This window comes from Pelophylax lessonae (assembly GCF_965119305.1).
Source record: "Pelophylax lessonae genome assembly, chromosome: 6".
In the NCBI taxonomy this organism is placed as follows: Eukaryota; Metazoa; Chordata; class Amphibia; order Anura; family Ranidae; genus Pelophylax; species Pelophylax lessonae.
Window position 1 is genome coordinate 279563170 of NC_138773.1, and position 26419 is coordinate 279589588.

At 37.8% G+C, this 26419-nt stretch overlaps 1 protein-coding gene across 1 annotated transcript in view; it reads left to right on the forward strand.

Annotated features, from left to right (window-relative positions):
• The window catches only part of NEB (nebulin), a 284716-nt gene that overhangs the window by 151285 nt on the left and 107012 nt on the right, over positions 1–26419 (forward strand). The window contains exons 59-83 of the mRNA XM_082261121.1: positions 231–335; positions 890–997; positions 1098–1409; positions 1497–1700; positions 3178–3282; positions 3385–3492; positions 5629–5940; positions 7660–7863; positions 7951–8055; positions 11665–11772; positions 11866–12177; positions 12466–12669; positions 12979–13083; positions 14847–14951; positions 16789–17100; positions 17850–18053; positions 18145–18249; positions 19095–19199; positions 20505–20816; positions 20938–21042; positions 21124–21222; positions 23127–23231; positions 25246–25353; positions 25915–26226; positions 26305–26409. Coding sequence (XP_082117247.1) covers positions 231–335; positions 890–997; positions 1098–1409; positions 1497–1700; positions 3178–3282; positions 3385–3492; positions 5629–5940; positions 7660–7863; positions 7951–8055; positions 11665–11772; positions 11866–12177; positions 12466–12669; positions 12979–13083; positions 14847–14951; positions 16789–17100; positions 17850–18053; positions 18145–18249; positions 19095–19199; positions 20505–20816; positions 20938–21042; positions 21124–21222; positions 23127–23231; positions 25246–25353; positions 25915–26226; positions 26305–26409 — 4269 coding nt within the window. The remainder of the gene's footprint in view (positions 1–230; positions 336–889; positions 998–1097; positions 1410–1496; positions 1701–3177; positions 3283–3384; positions 3493–5628; positions 5941–7659; positions 7864–7950; positions 8056–11664; positions 11773–11865; positions 12178–12465; positions 12670–12978; positions 13084–14846; positions 14952–16788; positions 17101–17849; positions 18054–18144; positions 18250–19094; positions 19200–20504; positions 20817–20937; positions 21043–21123; positions 21223–23126; positions 23232–25245; positions 25354–25914; positions 26227–26304; positions 26410–26419) is intronic.

A 26419-nucleotide genomic window follows, 5' to 3' on the forward strand; every position in this document is an offset into this window, starting at 1 on the left:
ATTGCACATAGCTGGAAAATCCTTACAAAAATGTGCAGTAACCCATGCCATGGCAGTCATTTACATTTCACCTCAGTGAAACAGAGGATGTCTGCTGATTCGTGGTTGAGAGGTATTGTGCATTGCACATTTTTCTTAACCTTATTAGTCCAGCTGATATTTATTTTACTGTGTCTTAGAGTTTACAGTATTTTTATGTCATTAACTCTGTTAATGTTGATGTCTCGTAGCGCCTGTACACCGAAGCATGGAACAAAGATAAGGGATCGATCCATGTGATGCCAGACACTCCTGAAATCGAGCTGGCCAAAGCAAATCGTATCAATTACAGTGAGGTAGGTACTGATGGAATGAGGGGTTTAAAAACAATGTATATATATATTTATATATTTATTTTTAAATATATATATATATATATATATATATATATATATATATATATATATATATATATATAATCAAAAGGTTCCACTACTGGTATTCCAGCTAGCCATAATTTATTAGAACAATGTAATGTAGTGTAAGCTGTTTAAAATAGGAGTTGTACAGTATTGTAAAAGAGTGACAAATTACTATATCATTAGGAAGGTGGTATGTCTATAAAATCAATCTATAGTTAAATTGAAGACAAAACTCAGGAACGGAGTGAAAGGTAGCCTTTTTACATGACATAGTGGACAGGACCAGCACTGGGAAGGGCAGGAAATGATTTGCAAAAACTAGACAGGTCTTCGTGTTGGCAATTAGCTATGTTTAAAATCAGTAAGAGAAAACTTCTAAAGCACGTTGTGAGTTTCGCTAAAGCGAAATAGTAAGCTCCCTCTTAATCTTGTGTCTATAGTGTCTATTCGTAGAATTTTGTATATTTTTGTATTTTTTGTTCTTACAGAAACAGTATAGACTGGCCCTGGAAGAAAGCAAAAAGAAGGGTTATGACTTACGTGTTGATGCCATCTCCATTAAAGCAGCAAAAGCTTCAAGAGATATAATCAGTGATGTAAGTGTCCCAGAAAATTAAATTTCATTTACTTTGAACTTTTTCCAGAACCCAACAATTTTCTGAGCTTTTTTATTTCAATACAATATTTGTCCTACAGTATAAATACAAAGCCGGCTACAGACAGCAGCAAGGCCACCATGTTGGGTTCAGAAGTCTCGCGGATGATCCCAAATCTGTTTGGGCTATGCATATTGCCAAGATCCAGAGTGACCGAGAGTACAAGAAAGATTTTGAGAAGCAGAAGACCCAGTATCAATCCCCTGTGGAAATGTTGTCTGTTTTGTTGGCCAAGAACTGCCAGAAACTTGTGAGCGACATTGACTACCGCCACTACCTTCACCAATGGACATGTCTGCCAGACCAGAATGATGTCATTCAGGCCAAGAAAGCCTATGAGCTTCAGAGTGATGTATGTGATCTGATTTCTACAAAATGTTTTCTAACTCTGCAAACTTTTCATCACCCAGGAACAATTTATTTTGCATATATTTTTTAGGCGGTCTACAAATCTGACCTGGAATGGCTGAGAGGTATTGGTTGGGTGCCTGTTGGTTCCTTGGATGTGGAAAAGGCAAAGAAAGCTGGACAAATTTTGAGTGATAAGGCCTACCGTCAAAAGCCAGATACTATCAAGTTCACATCTGTCCCAGACTCAATGGAAATAGTACTGGCCCAGAACAATGCTCAGATCATGAATAAGGTAGGTTGACCACTATCAATATGAAGTTGCTGAAACCCTATTGAGATGCTGCCATTAGTTTTTTTTTATGGTAGAAGTTAGTATTCGTTTTTTTATAGTTAGAGAAGAATCAGCCTGTAAATCAGTAAAATACTTATTTTTCTGTTGGGCTCTTCATGAGCTTAAGCTGTCACTGCTGTGTCACCAATGCTGTGGTTCCTTCCACAGCATTGCCCAATGTGGTCCCAAAGCAAAGACAAGGAAAAATTCTTTGTTTTGTATAAGGCCTATTCACATGCATTGTGTGCCTTGCATTGTGTGTGATGCAAGCATAATTTTATCCAAGAGCAGCTCCAATGCATTGCAACTTTAACATTTTACAGAAGGAAAACATAGAGAATATAGAGGCAATGCAATGCATTACGACAATGCAGTGAAGCACATTGCACACCAGAGCACACGCAATATATACTAAGGGGTTGATTTACTAAAGGCAAATAGACTGTGCACTTTGTAAAGTTCAGTTGCACTCTGCAGGTGCAGTTGCTCCAGAGCTTAGTAAAGGTAAGGCTTCAGATTGCAAAGAATACCCAATCACATGCAAGGAAAATTTTAAAAACAGCATTTTTGTTTGCACATGATTGGATGATGGAAGTCAGCAGAGCTTCTTCTCATTTACTTAACTCTTGAACAACTGCTCTTGCAGAGTGCAACTGCACTTTGCAAAGTGCACAGTCTATTTGCCTTTAGTAAATTAACCACTATGTGTTATGTGCATGTGTGAGCAAGTGTGAACAAGTGAAAAAGAGTTTTGTATCCATTAAGACAAAGCTGGGTTGTTCAGAATTGTTGCACAGGATGAGCACCAGAAGCTTCCCATCAGCCTGCAATTTTGGTAAAAATTTTGGCCAAATTTCAACACTTTGGCACAATGCATTGGAATGCAATTAAGGTGTTCTTGTAATAGGAAATGGTCTCTAAACGGCTCCTAATGGTTACAAAAACCCACTTTCATCCAACCTGTGTCGGCTAAAAAATAGCCTCTCCTTTGACTTATTTTATGTTTTCGACAGAAAGAAAATTAAAGCAACAATACACAAAAAGTCCAAATAATTTACATGAAAAGGAAAAACTCAAAAACCAACTAAATGAAATAAACCTAAATAATAACCTAACCCTAAATATACCAAAAAAACACTTCTTATCCTCTAAATAAAAAAAAAAAGAATTTCTCCCATGTTGACTAAAGATCATAGGAGACTTTCTTGAAACTGTCTTACATGTGAACAATTTATGTTTAGTTCCAAAGTTCGTTTTTTTCTTCTTTTTTTTTTTGGCTGTGGGTATTTAGGATGCACAGATGTGCAATGTTTATTTGTGTGAAATGATTATCAAAAAAAATAATAAATAAATTCAGTTCTAGTATGTAGTTTCTTTTGAGCATTTTACATTTTCTAACTGGAAAAAAGTGAACTGGTGCGTTGGTTTGTCCTTCCAGCGCCTGTACACTGGAGCTTGGGATATCGACAAGAAAACCATCCATGTCATGCCAGACACACCAGAGATCCTGCTTGCAAAGGCTAACTCTGTCAACATCAGTAATGTAAGTATTGGACTAAGTTGGAGTCATTGTATGTGCAGGGACTTTACTAAGAATTTTTTATTTTTTTTTTGCTGAACTCATACATTCTTTTTGTACCATCAGAAATTATATACCAAAGGATGGGACGATTCCAAGATGAAAGGATATGACATAAAGGCTGACACCATTTCCATCAAGAGTGCCAGAGCTTCTAGGGATATCGCCAGTGATGTGAGTATAGAACACAGGCGATCACACCAGCATGAAAAAGTACACAAAAAAAACCCAGAAGATCATGCAGCTTAAAGGAATACTGTACTAATATATTAAAAAAAAAAAAAAAATTACAATGGTCCCATTTGCATTATCCATAATTATTTAGCAGACATTTTTAGTCATTTGCAAACATCTCCCTACAAACACTAACCCATATTTTACAGTTTTATTAACTTTATTGAGAAATTAGGTCAATTATATTGATTGTATACTGATTTTAGTAAACATTATGGCAGACTCTTTATCTCCTTCGGCTCTGGATATTTTATGCATTACCATGTTCTGCACTAAAGGAGCTAAGTGGGAGGCTCTACTTAGATCAGTTCCACTGAAAAAATTCTGGTAAGCATTTAAAAAAATACCAATCATGTTGAGCATTTTTTTTGCTGTGATTGTAAGAAAAAAAAAAAAATCATACTTTTATGGTAGTTTAAATAGCCATAGCTGGATGTAGATTGAAATGGAAGGGTATTTATAAATACTGTAGCATTAAATAGTAAAATGGCTTGTGTGCCAATTATACGTGGGGACAAGTTACTCGAGGAATACTTTTTTCTTTCTTGAGGAAGTCTTTCACACTATGTTATGCTATATTGCTACCTACAAGAGGATTGGAGACCGGCAGACAAAAACCTGTATGCCAGCCCAGCAAAACCCCTCCTACTACCAGCATGCTTTTCTCTTTCTAGTGACCAGCATGCTTTTCTCTTTCATTGCAGCTATTCAGTGCGGCCATTCTTGGTGTGGCCTTTGGAGTGCTTCGTCCAGACCCTGCTGAACTGGATATTACCAGGATAGCCTGGAAGTGATTTTTAGGCATTTTCACATAGGGCGCTTTCTAGATTCTGTTCTGTTAAAATAGTTAGTTGCTAGATTCTTGCCAGGTCAAGAGTGGCTGCCATTGCCTCAGCACTTGCCCTGCCTGTGAATGCTCACTTTTTGAATAAACTGGTCAGCCTGGGCACCAGAAGCTACCTCAAGTACATGGGTCGCAGAGTGCTTTGAAAATTCCCGGCTTCCTGCTAGTTTCCACTGCAGAAGGGTTAACTCTTTGGGACTGAGTGCTGACATCATTCACTGGGTAGAGTATTGCACATGCGCTCTTTTTCCCACCATACAATGTCAAGGAAGCATCTCCTAATTACTGCTCCTGTTTGCAAGGAACCACATGGAACCTCGATCTAAAATCCATGGACGTTTCAGTCGCATCTAATGTCACCTTTTGTAGTAAGGTTCTTCAGGCAGCTCTTTGAGCTGCAGGCAGTTCCCAGTTCTCTGCTATGTTTACTGGGATTGTTAGTGTTTGTTTTTTTGTGTTGCCCACCCCTCAGTTTAAAATCTTTTAGATGTCTTAAAGGTGAAACATTTTCTGTGTTTTATTATTGGATGAGAAAGAAAATAGAATGTTTGCACTCAAAATAAAATTATTTTCTTGTAGTGCATCAAAATGTTTTTTTTGATGCTGTTTGTGATCATGCTTTCAGTGCTGTTTGCAACAAAAATAAGGCTTGCTAGTAATAGAAGGTGTTCAATTCTTCAAATTCTTCAGTAGGAAGCAGTGTAACCCAAGGGTGAAAGACTTCATGTGTTCCCTTAATCAATCCATTGAAAAGGATTTTACGTTTAACACAAAATGTAACTTAGCAAAAGTCACATTACTCACTCCAAAATAAATTCCTTTTTTTTTTTTTATTCTTCTGTTCCTGAATATGTTTAAAGAGAACACAAGCTCACTTGGCTAACTGAGAAAAATGTTCTCTGCTAAATCAACCTCATTGCTGCATATCAAGGTGTTATAGATTTAAAACAGAAAAAAAAGAATGAGCCATCAGCTTTTCATGCAATCAAAAAGGGACACGACGGCTGCCATAGAACCCAAAGTGCAAACATAATAAGAACAATTAGATTGTTTTAACATGCACTGTACTTTATGTCAAATATCTCTTTAAGTTACAGTTTAGATTGTTCATATAAACATGAATTTGGCTAGCATAAACTTTATATATGCATACACTAGAGTAGATGTATTCAACCCACAAAATATATAGTTAACACTTGTAATCCAGCCTGATATTGTTTATTCTTTCCTAGTATAAATACAAGACTGGATACCGCAAGCAGCAAGGACATCATGTTGGATTCAGAAACGTCCAGGATGATCCAAAGTTGGTGTGGGCTTTGCATGTTGCCAAAATCCAGAGCGATCGGGAATATAAGAAGGAATTTGAAAAACAAAAAACTCATTATCAGACCCCCGTGGAAATGCTGTCTGTACTGTTGGCTAAGAACTGCCAGAAACTTGTCAGTGACATTGACTACCGCCACTACCTCCACCAATGGACATGTCTGCCAGACCAGAATGATGTCATCCAAGCCAGGAAGGCCTATGACTTGCAAAGTGATGTGAGTATTGTTTCCTGTAATTAGTTATACTTTGGGAATACTCTCATTTTCCTACGTTATTCATTTATGTCTGAAGAGAACCTCTGGCATGGGCAGTGGTTAGCTTCCTACTTGGGCCTAAAGTCCAGAAGTCTTTGTTATAATAAATCTGTCTTTGTATTTATAATGAATGGATTGTCTATTTATTATCGTAAAGGAAAGTGAGTAAGTAACTCTAGTGGTCAAGCAGCTTCATCCTTCTTTACAGTTTGCCCTTGGTCTTCTGAACAGTAGTGAAGTACATTCAATGATCCTTGATCTTGTACAGTGACCATGTGTTGGAAATCTGAACATATTAGGCTACCCTTGCAGGAATGGGAGGCAATCTATTTCTAGGGCCTCCCAACATACTTCGTTACATAGATAGTTTGAAAAATCTATCTATGTAACGTTGTATGTATGTAATCTATCTATCCCCTTCAACCAATAAAAAAATAAAATAAACAGAATAAATAGAAAACCTCCATATACCAAATCCCCACAGAAGATCCAGAGGAAGGTGAAAAAAATCACGCAATCAATAAAGCACATAATTTGCTCTTGCTGGGAAACAAAATACATTCCTTCCTGATTCCCTGGATGGTATTTGGATATTCTCTGGATCAACAATGTCTGATCTTATTTCCCTTTAAATGTTAATATTCTGTTACTGTATATTTTATGCATTTAGAAATTCACCCAGACCTTTTTAAAAAAAATATAATGAGCTGACCAGAACAATTGCTAGAGAGAGTCTATTCCACATTTTCATAACTCTTACTGTGAAGAACCCATTCCTGTGAAGAAGCCTTTTTCTCCAGACGTAAAGAGTGCCACCTTCACCTTAAAGTGAATAACTCTACATCAAGTTTACTATATTGACTGCCTGTGTATTTATACATGGCGATCATATCCACCCTTAATCACCTTTTTTCAAAAGAGAATAAATTCAGTTCAGCCAATCTTTCTTCATAGCCAAGGTCCTCCATACCTCTATTCAGTTTGGTTGCCCTTTGATTAACTTTCTCTAGTTTCCTGATATCCTTTTTGTGAAACAAGTGCCTCTTGTTTTCCTGTGTTTTTTTTTTAACATATATTCAGTATATCACTATTGGCATTTTAATTATTTTTAATTTCCTGGACTCCAGGAAAGAAATTAATTACAGTTTAAGTACATATATGGGAACTGTTTGCATGCAAAAAAATGTGTAATTTTGTCCATCCAGTCCTAAGATTTACATGGCCCTATTATACAGCACAGCAAAGCTAGTGACCTAAATCTTTTCTACTGCAGTAATGCAATACAGTTTGGTCACCTTCCTGCCCCCATCCTGAGACTGGACTCTTCTCTTAGCATGTTGCTTGTCAGCACAGATTCATACAACACAACTGACTGGGTCTTAGTGCTGTCCTCCCTGTCCCTCTCTGAGTTTTTCTGTATAGAATATTTCAAGAGGCTGATGTCATATTCATGTGCATAGACTAGTTGAATTCAAAATACATTTACTGAAGTTTTAGTGAATACATAACTACTTTAACTATATTTTGCTCTGAGTGCAGCTTAAAGTTGAAGAGGGGTATTATTTACAGTTTTATTAAATTGATATTCAAGATTCGATATTTAGGAATATATTTGGGAGTAAGAGGGTTTGGGGCTATGCTCACTGTAGATTTCTTATCATAATTTATATTTATTTTCAGTGGCTATATAAATCTGACATGGAATGGATCCGTGGTTGTGGATGGATTCCTAATGATTCCTTGGAAGTGAATAAAGTGAAGAAAGCTCAGGAAATCCTAAGTGAGCGTCACTATCGCCAGCATCCTGACACCATCAAATTCACCAGTGTTGTTGACTCTCCAGATGTGGTTTTGGCAAAGAATAATGCCCTGCAGCTGAGCAGTGTAAGATTTCTTATCATTCACAGCTTTTTTTTCTGTGATTTAACAAACTTTTGCAATTGGTGACTTTCTTTTATATTGTACAAATAGAGCATTTACCAAGATGCTTGGAACAAGGAGAAGACCAAGTTCCATTTGCCTTCTGACACCCCACAGATGGTACAGTCCAAGATCAATGCAGTCAACATAAGCAATGTAAGTATGCTACGCTGATTGCAGTTTTCAGATCCCTTAGTCTGTGATCATTTGGAATTCACTATTAAATTCTCCTTCCCATCTCTCCAACAAACTATAAATAGGGAGATTTAAATTTTTTTTTCTATGTAGTGTACATAGGATACAATCATTACAAAACCCATAGTCAGGGGACCCAAATATAACTACAGTACTTCACATCTCTGCTATGCATTTTTGTTTCCTTCATATCCCTTTTTTATTTTGTTATCCTTTAAGGTGTATGTGAAGGTTGAATTAAAACATCCAGTGCATCTCTGTAATACATGCACATTTCCCCACATTTTATCACTTTAAAGGATAAGTTCACCTTTTTTTCTCCTCTAAATTTCAGCTCCCCCATGTACCAATATATTATTAAGGTACTTAATGTAAAAGCTTCTATTTATCTTACACACTTCTTACCTCAGTGTCCAGCTGGCTTTATAAAAAAAAAAAAAAAACTTCTCCATTACTTCTTGGATAAACCTTGGGATGTGACACAGGAAGGACATTACCAGCTCACCTCATTAGCATAAACCCTGCATCTGCCCTCCCCCCTTCCAGCAGAGTACTACCCCCCACCTTCATCAGGTGCACGTTTTTCCAATGCAATCAGTAAATACAATTCTCCCTTAATACACAGGCAGTGATTGTTTATTCGGCAGAGTGTGCAGGTCTATGTGGAAAGAGCTGTAATATAAAAAACAGGGCAAATGTGTCCTGGGTTTTGTAAAGCTCACCATACACTATACAATCTGATTGGATAGGTAGTGTGTCCTCTTATTATATAGTTTTGGCAAATCTAAAAGGGAATTGTACAGAGATTATACAAACAGATTGTATAGTGCAGTGATGGCGAACCTTTGCACCCTAGGTGTTTTGGAACTACATTTCCCATGATGCTTAACTACAGTGCAGAGTGCATGAGCACCATGGGAAATGTAGTTTAAAAACATCTGGGGTGCAAAGGTTTGCCATCACTGGTATAGTGTATGGCTACCTTTATACACAAATTAACTAGTTGAGCTTTTGGTGCCATTATTGTTAACGGTATACCAAATAAAGAAGCAGACACACATATTGCCATGTGAATAAATTAGGGAAAAACACAGCAAAATGCACAGTAAAAAATGTGCAACCCATGACATGACAAAATGTCCCAGGAGGAACTTTGCCACATGTAGCACAGCCCATTGAAATTAACGGGCTGCCCTATGAATATCACAAGAAAAATGCGCCAAAACACTTGTGTTTCCACTCTATAGAGTATGTGCCATGAAACATATTTGTTTGTTAACAGTACCTACGTCCTATATTTATTCATTTATAGAGTAACCATTTTTTGAGGCTATCATGGACTTTAATGGTACTCTGTAAGGACTGGATAGAAATATGGGTAGAAATATAAAAAGTAATATATATTACAACAATTTGAAAAAAACATATATAAAAGACAAAAAAAGCCGCAGAAGGACACAATTGCTCTCTATAGACTGGACAATAATATAGTGATGGCAAAAGGCTGATACTTTAAAACCTTAAACCTTTAAAGTCACAAAGCATATATACGCAGGTTCTTCTCGACATTTTTCGAGAAGGTTCTGCTTCTTCGTGATTTTTGAGAGAGCGATCACAAAAATGTATTTCCACAGAAAAGAAAAAAAAAATTATAACAACAGCATCATAAAAGAGGACAATGTATGCTTGATTACAAATGCTGTATAAATTCTTTCCCACGATGTGGCTACATGTGTGGTGCCACAGTACTGTATATGTCTGTCCTGGCGAATATGGGAGCGCTATAACAAGTGGCATGTATTCCCAGTCTGGTGATACAAAAATATGTCATCATATAGGGATCTGGGAAAGATAGTCTAAAGAGGTGGAGATATTTGTGTTAAATCACACACCGTATCAATAGATTGTGGTATCTTGTCTTGAAGTGGTCTTGTGGCTATATGTACTTCTTAATAGATATCAGAAAAACCAATGGGGTAGACGTTCCCACTAAGCTAAGTGTGAAAGGGGCCTGAAAGTGAAATTGGTGTGTTTACATCAGAACAATGAGGTTCCAGTCACATCTGTGCTTTTCTGAACACATAATGCCCTTTGTCTTGTGTTTCAGAACACACTGCAAATGCATCAAAAAGCACAGTAAAAACGTACCATGCTCCACTCTAAAACATGTTCCGGAGCTTCTTTGTGGTGATTGCTGCATGTAGGGCAGCCCGTTTAACTGAATGGGCTGCCCTATGTGTGACAAGCGAAAACGCTCCAACATGCCCGGAAAAAAAAAACGTATGCAGGAATGTGAGTTCCCGCTACACAGAGATGTGAATGGGACTTGACATCTGAGTGTCTCTGTCCACTCCCTCCTATGTACTTATCTATCCATTCACACTGTAGACAATTAGGCAGGCCCTTGTACTACATACATAAAACAAGAGATAATTGCGCTAGGACATATGTATAATGTGACAATAGTATGAATTGCAAAGTCCAAAGAAGGAAAAAAAAATGAGCAGCTGACACAATGTCCTCTTGGTGAAGGATAATCGTATAAATCACATAAAAATGGGCGCACTCATAAAAAATAAATAGCTCCAAATGGTCCCCCAGTGAAACGAAATCAGATATATGTGAAGATTATGCTGTCGGTATATCCACCACCAGGAAAGTATAAAGCATGCAGCCTCTTACCAGACGGTTTAAAAAAACCCAGCATTCAGGAAAAGATTAGCCAAATGAAACGGACATCTACCACAGACCAGCAAGTGAGTGGAATCCAACCGGACAGCATGTATATCAATTGCTTTTGATGTAAAGCCCAATGGAATGGCCCCAGCGAATATATTGTTCCTCGTTATAAATGAAAAGTAACAAAAATATCATAAAAGCTTTATTATAACATTCATAGAAGTCTGCACACAGGGTACTCACATAAAATCCAAGAATAAAAGGCATAAAAGTATAGCGGTGTAAGTTTATTTTCATCCCAAAACATGGCCGACCTCCAGTAGCATACCAGTATCATGTGGTTAGGCTCCTCTCAACATGTTTCGTCACACTTGACATCATCAGGGGGCGTATCCTTGTACTACATAGCTATTGGTAGATCTAAAGAAAATTGTACAATCAGGTTGTGTAATCTATGACCAGCTTTGTATTTTATGAGCATTTTTGGTATTTTCAGTGCTTAAGCATTTGTGCTTACCTGTACTTACCTTACCTTACAGGTAGCTATTTTTGGTAAAAAAAATTCTTCCTCATTTTATTTAATGGCTTAATATTACTTCAGTATCGGTCAAGCAATCCTTTGTTCAGATATTGCCCTTGCTCTATAACATATTAGACAAACATCTACAAACAAACCAGCGGGAGGAGTTATAAAGAATTCTCGATGAAGCTGGTGTGGTGCAGCTCTAGGCTCTATATTTTTGCAATTTTAGGTATTATCCTGGTGGAGGACCAGGTGGGGATCCTTTTCAAATAAGGAGGCTATTTTAAAAGTCTTAAACATGAGTAGATATATGGCTAATATACTATCACTATATTTGAATAGCTGAAACTAAACATTTTCCATTACAGAAACAATACCAGCTGGACTGGGACAAGGCAAAGATGAAGGGCTATGATATAAGAGCAGATGCTATTCCAATCAAGTCTGCCAGAGCATCAAGAGACATCGCTAGTGATGTGAGTTTTAATAATGGAGTTTAATCATCTATGGTAAACTTTGCAATGTGGTAAATACAAGTGATATAAAATTGTTATTTTTTATTACTCTAGTACAAATACAAGATTGGATACCGCAAACAGCAAGGACATCATGTTGGCTTCAGAAGCCTACAGGATGATCCTAAGTTGGTGTGGGCCTTGCATGTTGCTAAAATCCAGAGCGATCGTGTGTATAAAAAGGATTTCGAGAAACAAAAGACCCATTATCAAACTCCTGTGGAAATGCTCTCTGTGCTTCTGGCCAAGAACTGCCAGAAATTAGTCAGCGACATTGACTATCGCCACTACCTCCACCAATGGACATGTCTGCCAGACCAGAATGATGTTATCCAGGCCAGGAAAGCCTATGACTTGCGCAGTGATGTAAGTAAATTTTTCTGTCTGTCTTTAGCAAACCCATAACATTAAAAGGTTTCAAATAGGCTTTTAGGGTAAACCATTTTAAAATATAAAGATACTTATTATTATTATTATTATTATTGATATCAGGTGTATGTAACTGATATAGAACATCTCTGGTTGTTTTACATATAATTAACCATAAAGTTGACTTTCTAAGGTCTAATGGGTAGGCTTGTAAAGTATTACTACGCTGTCATCACTGATTAAATTCTCGGGTCTAATCCACAAATGGTGTAATTTTGTTCCCAGTGGTTATACAAGTCTGACTTGGAATGGATCCGTGGTTGTGGCTGGATTCCTAATGGCTCTCTGGAGGTTAACAAAGTGAAGAAAGCTCAGGAGATTCTAAGTGAGCGCCACTATCGCCAGGCTCCTGACACCATTAAATTCACCAGCATTGTCGATGCTCCAGGAATTGTCCTAGCCAAAACCAATGCTCTCCAGATTAGTGATGTGAGTATATTGTAAAGAAAGGTGGAGAAAAGTCCATTAGGTTCAACCTAATCTTATATCTTAATACTGCTTATCTAGCTAAATGTAAGACAATATATTTATTCAATTTCTGCATTTTCCTGGTGACAGATTTCTTTTAAAGTACTGAAACATTGAGATTTAAAAATGCTTTCGTTCTGTTATGACTGTTTAGCTGCAATTTGCTTTATCCAGCAACTTTAGTATTCCTATCATTGTAGTAATATTGTATTTTCGTAATATTTGTTGTTGATTCAAAACTTTTTATATATGTTTTTCCTTTCTGTGTAGCGGGTGTACAGAGATGCATGGGATCGTGAAAAGACTAAATTCAGCCTCCCATCAGACACTCCAGGAATGGTACAGTCCAAAGTCAACGCTGCCAATGTCAGTGAAGTAAGTCTAATTAAAGAGGCCTAAAAAACAGGAACCTATTGGAATTTTACTTGGTTCTGCCTCATGGGAAACTTGTTGCTGACGTCGTTATTCTTCTGCTTTTTTGTCATCCAGATGCATTTCGAAAAAGCGTATTTGATTCACAAAAGTAAAAATAAGATAATATATAAAAAAAAAATACTGTACAATACCTAGACAACTCAACAAGTTTATAAATATGACATGTTTTTGTTGCTACTGCTATCTCCTGATAAATTTGCCAATGCAAATTTTTTGCCTGCTTCTTGGGAAGGCTTTCTGCAGACACAGTACAACCAGTTTAAAGAAATGCTTTAATGTGTCTGCCTGACCTTAAGTCCTGGGAGTCCTGTTTATCCACCACTCTTTTCAGAAATATCCTTTTGTTTGCTTGCACATACCCCTTCTTCAGGAAAGTCCTGGGTTATACATGTAGCCCCCCTCCAAGGTAGGGAAAGTATAGTTGCTCTGTCTGCTTATCAGGGGAGCCTGGTTAGTAGTTAGGCTTGTTACATGTGTCCAGGGTGTGATTCATCTGGACTAAGGTAGTGTCCCCACTTTATCCAATAGGGGAGCTTGTTGGACAGTGGAGGAAACAAAGGCAGTGAGACAAGAGCTTTTGTAACTATCTCAGTGGGTTGGCACAAACAGTGGTGCATCCTGGGATACGTTAGAAAAGCCAAGGGCACATGTGACAGGGTGTCTTTGGGTGGGAAGCCAGGTCCCAGGAGGAGGGTGACGGCTGTGTCTCCTCCTGTTTTCTCTGGATGGTGGTCACAGGCAGTCGGCCTAGTGGACCAGAAAGTGTGGCTGAACCCAGAGGTCCAGTGGAAGCTGACTGTGGAGGTGAAGGCAGAGCAACTCTAAAAAAACAGTGTCGGTGAGTACAGGGGAGCTTGCCAAAGGGTCTGCCCAGGAAGGGGACCACTCCAGTGGCTAGAGTCAGCACACAGGCAGTGGGAGTAATGGGGGTGCCAAGTTGTTAACCCTGAAGAGAATATTCAAGTGAGAACAGTCAATTTATCTTCACTTCAGTGGCAGGGTGAAGCAGCGGCCTTGCCGCATTCTACAGTCAGTTGTCCTCAGAATTGTGCATAGTTACTATTTGGTGTATCCCACTCATCCCTTCTCCCATCCCAGTTCTAAATAACACACAAAAACCAAATCCCCTGGACTGATTATTGTCTGAGCCAAGAACTTTTAATGCCGTTTATCTACTGTCAGTTGCTAAAGGTAGCCCAGAGGACCCACAAAGTGAAATTCTCAGTGGCCCTCTAGGGGGCAGTGCTACATACAGTAATGAGTGAGAAATTAAGTGGTGAAACCTGTTGACCAATTAAAGAACTGCAAAAAATTGTTAAAATATATCTAAAGCAAAAACTTTTTTTCATTTTGGATGGGATCCCTGTCAGTTTTTCTTTGTTTGCGTATTTGCTATTGAGAAAAAGTAACGAAAAAGGAACACAGACAGCAATAAATACATGAGATGGCTTTTAACTCCACAACTACCCTATCCAAAACCAAAATAAAAAATTTTGGTTTAAACTGAAATATAAATTATAAGTACAGTTTATTTTTTATTTTTTTTAATCTAACCCTATATATTCCTTTTTTTTACTTTTTACAAATGATTTTGGAAACAGATACAAAAAATAAATGCTTTTAAAATGTATCTATTATTTACTTACTCATGAATTAAAAATAGTTAGTGACCTATATGTTATTTTTTTTTTTTAATTTTTCAGAAACTCTACAAGAAAGACTGGAATGAAACCAAGAAGAGTTATGACTTAAGAGCAGATGCTATCCCCGTTCGCAGCGCCCGGGCTTCAAGAGACATCGCCAGTGACGTAAGAATCATTCTTACATTTGTCCCGACAATTTTTTATGCCAATGTCAGTGTCAATGTAAAGAATATACTGGATATACTAAGGTACTGTATGTCCAATGACAAAAATTGTCAGATGTAACACTGGTTAACCACTTCTGGACTGGAAGGATTTGCCCCCTCAATGACCATGCCCTATTTTGCGATTTGGCACTGCGTTACATTTAATGGACTATTGCGCAGTCGTGCGATGCTGTACTTAACTAATTTTACGTTTTTTCCCCCCACAAATAGAGCTTTCTTTTGGTGGTATTTGATCACCTGTGCGATTTTTATTTTTTGCACTATAAACAAAAAAGACCGACAATTTTGAAAAAAAAAACCCAATATTTCTCACATTCTGCTATATAACATTCCCCAAATTTTTTTTTTAAAAATCTAAATTTTTTAACATTTTAGACCAATTTGTTTTCTGCTACATATTTTTGGTAAATAAAAATCGCAATAAGCGTATTTTGATTGGTTTGCGCAAAAGTTATTGCGTCTACTAACTACGGGAAAGATTTATGTCATTTTTATTGTTTTTTTTTACTAGTAATGGCGGCGATCTGTGATTTTTTACGGGACTGCGACATTGCGGCAGACAGATCGGACCCCTGACTGACATTTTTGACACTTGTGGGGGGACCAGTGACATTACTACAGTAATCAGTTCTAAAAATATGCACTGTTACTGTAATAATGACACTGGCAGGGGAGGGGTTAACACTATGGGTGATCAAGGGGTTAAATGTATGCCTAAAGTGCTTACTGACTTGTGTGTGTGTGTGTGTGTGTGTGGGGGGGGGGTTCTGTGACAGGCACAGACAGATCTCATTGTCAGCTTAGCTGACACTGCTGATCTGTCCCTGCCTATCTTCACAGAAGATCCCCCTGCTTTGTTTACATAAGCAGGTGGATCTTCTCACCGTTTTCCGGACAATCGCGGAAGGGCAGAGGCAATCACCTCCACTCCTCCCACGGCCCGCCTCCCGCTGTGTCTAAACACATTGAGAGCGCGGCTCCAGCAGCCGAAACCACATGCAGTCTAGTCACGTAGTACTACGTGACTGGACGCAGCCGAGCCGCCCTGCCGCAGTAAAAAGCCGGCGGGTGGTCGGCAAGTGGTTAATAAATATTAAATCTTATTTACACCAAGAAAGTAAGTTTTACTGCTAAATCCAGTTAGAATTTGTTTTTTGGCTTATTTACACTTTAGTAAAATCAATTCAAGAAGATTTCCAAAAAAAAAAAAATGGGAAACATTTGCTTGACTGGAGCCCATCCATATTTTAGTTAGGAGGGTTCCCACCTTTTACAGAGCCACATGTCAACAACAGCGCAATACCCTCATCCTTCTGTTGCTTACACTACTTTGTTGCCTAAAGTCAAAGCAGTGAAATACTGTGAAGAACCATAACAATCACTGGTTTGTGGCATTCTGCACTACTAGATTTTACCAGCAGGTGCCAAAGTAGTGAAATCTGTAGCTGCAGCATATTGTTCAAAAAATACCCAGGCATTATGGATTATTTATACTGTAAACATTTTTCTGGTTTTTGACTAGACAATATTGTAAATTTGACTAGTACTTCTTTAGATCACTGTAAAAACCTGCCAACATCACAAATTTATGTATGAGCATAGTGACTCCTAGTACCAACTCTGAATTAATCTTTATAATGACTTCTTAAACTGGATTTTGTGTGGCTGCTTTGGGTGAATTTACTTTGCACCTTCACCTGCATTTTTGCATTGCTTTGTTGAATTAGCCAAAGCCTTTCATAGTGATATTAAATAAACACATTTATTTTTTGCAGTACAAATACAAGACTGCATATGAGAAGCAGAAAGGACACTACATTGGGGCCCCATCTGCCAAAGATGATCCTAAACTGATGTGGTTGATCAAATCTGGTAAACTGCCAATTGACAGGATCTACAAAAAAGATTATGAAAAGACCAAGACTAAGGTTCACATACCAGTGGATGCGGTGTCCATCCTAACAGCCAAGCAAGTGCAGGCGGCTGCCAGTGAAATTGACTACCGTCATTACCTGCACCAATGGACCTGTCACCCTGACCAGAATGATTGTATTCAGGCTAGGAAAGCCTATGATTTGCAGAGCGACGTGAGTATATGAATCACTACAATACGACTGGGTGGCAATACTGTATATTACAACAAACGCCTACAGAAATTCATAAAGTTTCTTAAACCATCAATGCTACTTGTGTATAATACAACATTTCATTAAAGCTCCTTCCTACACACAAATTACATTTACAATCAGAACCATCTGTATCAGATTTAAGAACTCAAGGCCTCCCATTAAATTATGATATGTTACATCTCTACTGTATATTAAAAGTGCATCTACACTTATGATTTCCATTATTCTCCCTGTAAAGTCTCACAAATATCTATTGATTCCATCAGTTAAATTAACATAATGCAGCTTTCTTTAATGGGGAGACAGCGCTGCTGCACTGCCCCGAAATTCAGAACCTACAGTGTAATGCAGAAGTCATGGCTATCATCATTATTGCTGCTATTTTTTAAGCCTGTAGTTTGCCAGTTAGCACCTGGCCACACCTAGCCCTGCCCACTGACTTCTAGACTGCCAGCACTGCTGCTATAATCCTACTACTGTGAGGTGCAGTGTCTCGTGGGAGGAGTATACTAGGAGCAAATGAAGGCGGATTCAAATACTCAGGGGAGGTACAGGAAGTTTTATTCTACATTATGATTATGTGCGTTACATGTTAACTGGACTTGGGACATGTTTAGGCTGTCACACAGGAGCCCTTAGATGTACTTTAAAGGTCTAGTGCTAGAAACTTTTGCATCAACTTGTACCATTACCCTTCATTTTTCTAGGCCATCTACAAATCAGATCTGGAATGGATCCGTGGGTGTGGTTGGTTCCCTAACGACTCGGTGGAAGTTAAGAAAGTGAAGAATGCCCAGGAGATCTTAAGCGAACACCATTATCGCCAGCCGGCCAGCGGCATTAAATTTACCAGCATTGTGGACCCACCAGCTATTGTCCTGGCAAAGACCAATGCTGACCAGATCAGCTCTGTATGTCCACCATTTTGTCTATGCTATGATAATTCTAGAATTAAATTGTCAAATTACCAGATTTATAATCACAAACATTTCTTGTTTAAAGAGCAAATACAAAGAAGCTTGGGAACAAGACAAGAGAACCATTCATGTCATGCCAGACACACCAGAGATTATGTTGTCAAGGGCAAACGCTGTAAATGTCAGCCATGTAAGTGGTTATACGTTTTCTAAATGCAAAATATATAAAGGTACGGTGCTCAACAAGAAATTAATCAAATTATGTAAATTATATAAACCACAACGTGCTTAATAGTGAACAGTGAAGTAAAATTAAATGTGTCAAACTCCAGTGCTCAATCAATAGGGAGTGACAATAAATCAATTAAATATATCAAGTTTCTAGTGCTCAAAACATCAAACAGATAATCCAAATATGAGCAGCTGATAGGAAATCTTAAACTTGATAGAAGTGTGTATTCCTTTAAGCCTCCACCTTCACTCGTTCTCCCAGTGCAAGCAAATCTTACTGCTTAACAGAAATATGGAACCCCTTGATTATTGGGGGTCACATAAGCGTAATCCTTTCAGCATATACTCGGACCCTAAATCTCACACCGATATATATCCACATATAAATTGGCACTTGATGTAGAGTACACTTTCTTAGCAGGAAGAGTGTGTAGCCAAACCGTGGTTTTAATCAGGACCGTGACATAAGTGGAGAAAGAAAGAGGCTCTCATGGTGCTGTACCTCATATTAAATCGTTTAATAGATTTAAAAATGCACTTACTACATCCAGATAAAAGAAAAGCCTTTAGCTGTAGGAATCGCGGTGACAAGGGATGGGAACGCCGCTTCCGCGTTCCACCTGTGTTCCACCTTGACCAGAAGTTCCTCTGTGGTTACAATCTCACGTTCCCGACGTACGTTTCATCAGTCCGTGCTGACGTCATCAGGGGATCATCTACGTTTTCTAAAGTCCAGTGAATATAATAACTTCAAAAAATCTGTATGTGTCATAAAGTTTAAATAATTATGTTTTACTTTTCTAGAAACAGTACAGAGATAGCTGGGATAAAGTGAAGATGATCTACGACATGAAAGCTGATGCTATCGCCATCAAAGCAGCTAAAGCCTCTAGAGAGATTGCAAGTGATGTGAGTATTCTAAATTATATTTAAGAGAAATGCATAACTTTCTGGTACATCATTGCTTTCTTAATTTTTTGTTGTCCAGGACTAAAAATTTAAATTTTTTTTAAAATGTTTTTTGCCTTTTTTAATAATAATTTGGCATATGTTTTTGAGACAACATGTGAAACTTTAGGCTCATTGTTATGTTTCACAAGCTCACACTTTTCTGTAAAGTCTGCTGTTTATTGACAGCCAACATTTACACACAATAGGGACTATTGCCATGACTTATATATGACTTATATATATATATATATACTTATACTGTATATATATATATACATATACATATATGACTCATGCCATTAACTCAGTCCCAAGTTATATTCAGACAAAGCAAAGCTAAAGGCAGGCAACTACCGCTGTATTATATATTTTTAAATAACCCACAGTGCTCTGGGAATCTGTTGTGGTTGTGTATTAGATGTTTATTGTATAACAAAGCCTGTGTATATATATATATATATATATATAGATATATATATATATCTATATATATATATACAGTAGATAGCAAAAACAACAGATATACAGCAATAGCTTGGTTTAAAAATTTATACCATTAAAAATTGAAGAAAAAAACTAAATAACAAATATCACAAACCATTATAGATCCCCTTTAACATTTAACATTACCTATGTTAATGCACATTTTGCAGACTGCTGATACAATAATAGAATAGTAGAAACAGTAACACACCAGCAATATGACACAGGGATAAATGAGGAGTAATAAAAAGAGAAATGCAGGTATGCTTGTTTTAGTTAGAGGTGGAGACATAGGGCAGGGTCAAAAGACAGGAAGGGAGTCAAAATAGAAAAGGCATTAATATATAAATAGTTCAGTATTACCACACCAATTTCCCCAACAAATGCCTAAAAAATGTATGTAGGAATTTCCAGAAATAGACATAAAACCAACTGTGTATAGAGTGATGTGACAACCATAAACTTTAAAAAGAAAAGTTCAATTCAGTGGTATAATTTCAATATTAAGCAGTCTTCTTTAGACCAGGTTGTGCCAACTCCAATTGCTTCCTATGAGTATTCACAAACACCAAGTCAATTTCTTGTGAAGTTTCCTGCCACTAACTTTATTCTGACGCACCCCCTATTTTGGACCTGTGGACCAACCATTTATCATACATTTTGCAAATGTGCGTGATAGCAGTTTTATATTTTTATTTTACCTGCTGGTTGATCCCATGTATTTAAGTATCTTATATATCATAGAACAGAATATTTGATGTTTTTTTTTACAATTTACAGTACAAATACAAGTTGACCCACGAGAAGCAGAAAGGTCACTACATTGGAACACCCACAGCTCATGCTGACAATAAATTGGCCTGGTACTTGAAAGCGTCTAAGCTTCCCAGTGACCTTCTTTACAAGAAAGACTTTGAGAAGACAAAGACAAAAGTGAACCTGCCTGTAGATATGGTCTCAGTTGTTGCTGCTAAGTTGTGCCAGAAACTGGTCAGTGATATTGACTACCGCCATTATCTGCACCAATGGACATGCCTACCAGATCAGAATGATGTCATACAGGCTAGGAAAGCCTATGATCTTCAGAGTGATGTAAGTTTGTGTGAATAGATACATATTTATCTTTCACAGATTTTGGAGATTGGACATAAAAGCCTGGTGTTATTGGCTAAGTTTGAATCTCTAACCGAACATTTTTTTTTTTTGTCCTTAGGCAATCTACAAGTCAGATCTTGAGTGGCTGCGTGGTATTGGATGGATGCCAAATGAATCACATGATGTCAAGAAGGCTAAGTTGGCCCAGGACATCTTGAGCGATGTATATTTTTTTCTCTTTATTTGATACTACACATAATGCCTGTAGAAAGACACATTGATAACTTATTTTTCTCTTTTATAGAGGAAATATAAAACCAAACCTGAAACTCTCAAGTTTACTGCGGTCACTGACAGAGTGGATTATGTCACTGCCAAACAAGCTGCAGAAATTCGCAGTGATGTAAGTATTTCTCACAGATAAGATCCCTTTTCCTTAGTAGTCAAGAAACAATTTTGTTTTTTCTTGGAAAATATTTTTTTTCACCAGTGGTAACTCCATATTTTCCATATTCTGGCCAAACATGGCTGTTGACTTGTTCAAAATGGAAATCTTGTATTTATGGATTTTTTGTGATTCATTAAAACATGAATTAAATGAATGTTTTCACCAGCACAACATTGCTAAGAAAGACCATAGACAAGTACGAGCCCATAGACTAATATGTTTTTCACGTTCAACCAGTGGATTGAACATAAGAAAATTACTTGGTTCCACCATCCATCAGAATACACACTGATCAGCGTTGCAGGCTATAGTACTGTAATACCACAGTGCCTATACATGGATCAAAACATTGAATTGGCAAAATTTCGATCCTTGTATGGCTGTCTTTAGGCTGATTAAAATAGGCAATTTTTGCTAGGGAGATCATGCTTGTGATAACATGAATATTCACTAGCAAGTTAGCAAATGATAGTTACACACAGGGAACAATAAAATGCAGCATGTAGTAGCAGTTAACTACTAAGGATAGCAAAATGCTCCAAATTTTTGCATGAATTGATGCCTGCTACTGAAAGGCTAAGGTAAAAGTACAGTTATACCAGAGATTAAAAAAAGTATTTTTTTTTCTAGTGCCTAAACCTCTGTTTACTTCTGCTGCTGGAGAGTTTTGGGTTACTGTTAAAGTGGAGTTCTGTCCATACACGTACTGTAGCTGCTGAATTTTAATATTGGCACACTTACCTGTACTAGAATTTAGCGATGTCGGCACCCCAGCTGATATTTTTTTTCAGCTTTTGGGTGCTGCCACCGCCATTGCCGGATAGGGAACCTGGCCCTGAAGCCTTGCGGCTTCACGGCCGGTTCCCTACTGTGCATGCGCATTCTGAATGGTGCGGCGGCTGAAGGAGAGGAGGGGGCTAGGCTTGTTATGTACTTCGCCGCGGCCGAGCCTACTGGAAGTAGGAACAGGTAAATGTTTTGTACCCCCCCCCCCCTAATAGTGCCAAATGTGGCACCGGAAGGGGGAGCAAACAGATAAGTGGAAGTTCCACTTTTGAGTGGAATTCCGCTTTAAAAATACAGTGAAATTAGTTTGTTAGATTTATTTTTTCACAAATAATGGTTCGCTAGATTTTTAGTTGCTACAATAAATGAATGCTTGTTCTTTTGTACTTGGAATATGTTGTATAATATTTCTAGAAAATTATTAATTATCTCAAAAGAATTACAACCTCAAATTACTCCAAGTTTATTACACCTAAAAAATGTCCAATCCATCTAATATTTGCATATATATATATATATATATATATAGTTATCACAATTAATAATGATCTAAAAATGTAAAAATAAGAACTATGCAGTACTTCCACCCATATTTATAAAGTGTGCTTTATTTATTTTTTATAAAGTGCTCTACATATTATACATTATACATGTGTATTATATGTAGCAATATTTATATTAATAAATATGGTGGGTGGCGTTGTACAGTTCTCTTTTTCAATATCTCCAGGGATTAATCTTGCAAGAGTATGTTATGAGCATACAACTGCTTCTGCTTTTTCAAAAACAAGATAAAATTGTGGCTCACACACCAGGTCGATTAAAATTTTATCATATATGTAATGCATATTGCAAGCCAGATCTGATGTCTAAGATGCTAGTGAGTTTATGACGCTATTGCTTATGATGCTAGCCAGATTTGAAAGCTGTAGAAAACATCTCTTGGGTCTAAGTGCTAAGAAAAAATTGTTAGTAGTAGTGTCCCAATTTTCAATCACTTTAGTATTGATATATTCAAGTATTGATATCTGCTAATGTCCAAAATATTTATTACAATGTTATTTTTCCCCCAGATTAAATACCAGGAAGCATGGAACAACATTAAGACAAAGTACACTTCTGTGAATGACTCCCCTCTCCTGCTAACAGCAAAAGAGGCAGCCAAGAATGCCAACAATGTATGTATTTTACCATCTTCAACCATCTTCAAATATTCAGTTTACCATTCTTATGTGTTGTGATTTTGTTTTTAACCCTTTACTGAACTTTTATGCATATATTGTGAGAACTAGCATCAACAGTAGAGCTTTAGGGTCTTAGTCACCTACTTTCTTCTTATTTTTAAGGGCTTTTCCTGCCCAATTTTATTATAAGTGCCTTTTCACACTAATACGACTTGTCAGGCGACTTGGTCAGCCTGGCAAGTCGTGCACTGTCGCAGTCATTGAGTAGTACAGGACCGGTTCTAATAGGAGCGACACAAGTTGCTCCGACTTAGAAAAAGGGTCCTGTACTACTTCGGGGCGACCTGGAGGCGACTTGCATTGACATAAATTTTATGAAGTCTGTGCAAGTCGCGCCGAAGTCGCGCTGCACACGACTTCACAGGTCGCCCCCTAAGTCGGAGCGACCTAGTGTGAACCGGGACTTATAAAGTTCAGAAAAACCACCACAAACAAGAGTTTGCCACGCAGGGGTATTCAGCATTTGTCGGCCATCTAAAAAACAAACATTCAGCCCTTCTGACTTGCACTTGCAGCACTGCTACTCTGGCCTTACACTCAAGGCCCTTGTCTGTCTTCTACAGACTGCTCGCCCACCAATGTTTGGACCATACACTTTAGCAGCCCTTTTGCTGCTGGCTTCCACCTCTCCCCTAGGTGAAGCTCTCCTGTCTGCAGGGGGGGGGGGGAGCCTAGAACCATGGTCAGGTCACAACTAATAGCCCAGCACACACAGGACCAATTAGTGTGCAGGTGGTTCTGAATACCTGGATGCAGGATTAGAAATTTCATCCTACCCAGATCACTTTGAAATCTCCAGGCTCCAGGCCCCAAAACTGACTTTCCCAACCACTGGGGAAACTGAAAAGCCAGTTTCCTCTGCATGAAGCAAAACCCCTGGAGCCGCTCACCTTCCTGGTTGAGAATTTCAGGTTATAATCTCTTTCTAGACCCTGGCAGGGCCATGCTCTTCCATAATACATATGTCCATTTATGACTATACAGACATTCTATAAGCAAAGCTACAGAGCCCTGATTGGCTCTGAGTGTTGCCCCATTTCACCTAGACCCTAGGCCGAGAGTGCTGCTGTTTACAAAGGGCTAATATAAAGAGAGATTAAAGTTATAATAAACCCTTACTGAATCAGGTGATTAAGCAAATCCTCCTATTTAAGCTGTACCTGTTTAGTTGCAGCCCCCTCTTCTCCACAGCCATTCAAAGTATGGAGTTTACATAGCATTTCTTAGCTCCAGAAGGCAAGGGGCAGGGGTATTATGTCACACACTACACAGCACACAGCTGAGTGTAATCTGAGACATGAGTGTAGGGAAAGAACACCTCCCCCCTAAACAGTCTCATAGGGAAACAGGAACAACTGGGGCTGTCAATCACCTGCTGTGTGCTGGAGGGGTGGTGGGGCCACCTCCTGAGGTTGCCTGGGGTTGAGATCAACTGTCAGAAGTAACTCATTTCAGAGGTTTACAAACACTTTAAACTACTTATGCAAGTTGCATACAAATACGCATTTGTATTTATAATGTATGCCTAGCTAAAAGATATGATCTTCTTGACATTCAAGTTTAAGGAACCAAGTTGCAAGTAGTTGTACTAGTTTTCAAACCTTTTTTTTAGTGATTAACTGCTTGATATTGTTAATTAAATCATAAATATTAAAGGAATACATTTTAAACCATAAATATTTAAATAAATACAGTACTATTTTCCTTCACGTACACTATGAAAGATTTATAAATAAACCTGAGAGTAAAAATAGTTTCCAAACTAGTAACCATTTTTGTTTTCTAAGAAATATTTTAATTGAGCTCTACATAGCAGTTGTTGCCAATCCCCAGACACTTAGTTTATGAATTAACAGCAATTAGCATTTAGACTCTAGAAACTTAAACACTAGCAGTTGTTCATTTATTTATTTCTGTTGTGTTTATATTGCGAATCTCTGTTTTCCAGAAACTCTACAAATCTGGCTGGGACAACATCAAAGCCACCGGGTACTTTATACCACATGATGCTGTTCAAATAAGCCATGCCAAAAAGAGTGGTATTGCCCAGAGTGAGGTAAGCATATCTGCAGATTATTTAGAGAGCATATGCTGTGCAAACTGTTGGCGCTATATAAATCCTGTATAATATTAATAACAATAATATAGTGTTGGGATTTTGGGAATGGCTTTAGTCCTAATTTGTTTTTTTTGCCCGAACACTTTTAGAAAAATATTAACAATACCCATTCAGTCCTAATGAGCCTCTTGTTCCCAGTTTAAAAATAAAAAGGTAAAATTTAGTCATTACCCTTTTATTTGGTTTAATTGTCAATTTTAGAAATTCATATTTGATTGTAAATAATTAAAAGGATTTATATTAACACTAAGGGCTGTTTTATAGCACAGAGTGGATACCAGGGGTAAGTGTATCATCTATGCAGACTGTGGCCCTCTGGGCTTTAAGGGCAGGGTAGATGACAAGTGTAAAACATTCTTAATGATGCCCCAACCATTACCCAGTTTTGGTATATCTTTGTTGATTATGCCCACCATTGTAAGCAACAAAATATACAAAAAAATATATGATGTCATATTCTTAAAATTAAATATACAGTCTTATGTTTCCTCTATTTAGTTGAAATACAAAGCTGACTACATCAAACAGCGGGGCCACTATGTTGGAGTTCCTAATGCAGATGCTGATCCTAAACTTAAGTGGTTTAAGCATGTCAACGTAATTCAGAATGACAGAGAATACAAGAAGCTGTATGAAAAGTTGAAGTCCAAGATCCATATCCCTGCTGACATGGTACATCTGGAACAAGCTAAAATTGGACAGGGCTTGGCCAGTGATATTGATTATCGCACCTATCTCCACCAATGGACATGCCACCCTGACCAGAATGACTGCATACAAGCCAGGAAGGCCTATGACTTACAGAGTGATGTGAGTGATTGAGTAGTACTCCTAATCTGCAACAGTTCAATACAGATTAACCACTAATGTAAAAACTTTTCATTTTAGGCCATATACAAATCTGACCTGGAATGGATCCGTGGTTGTGGATGGGTTCCTCTGGACTCTGTTGAGCACCAGAAAGTGAGGAAGGCTCAAGAGCTGGTCAACCAGGTCTGTCTAA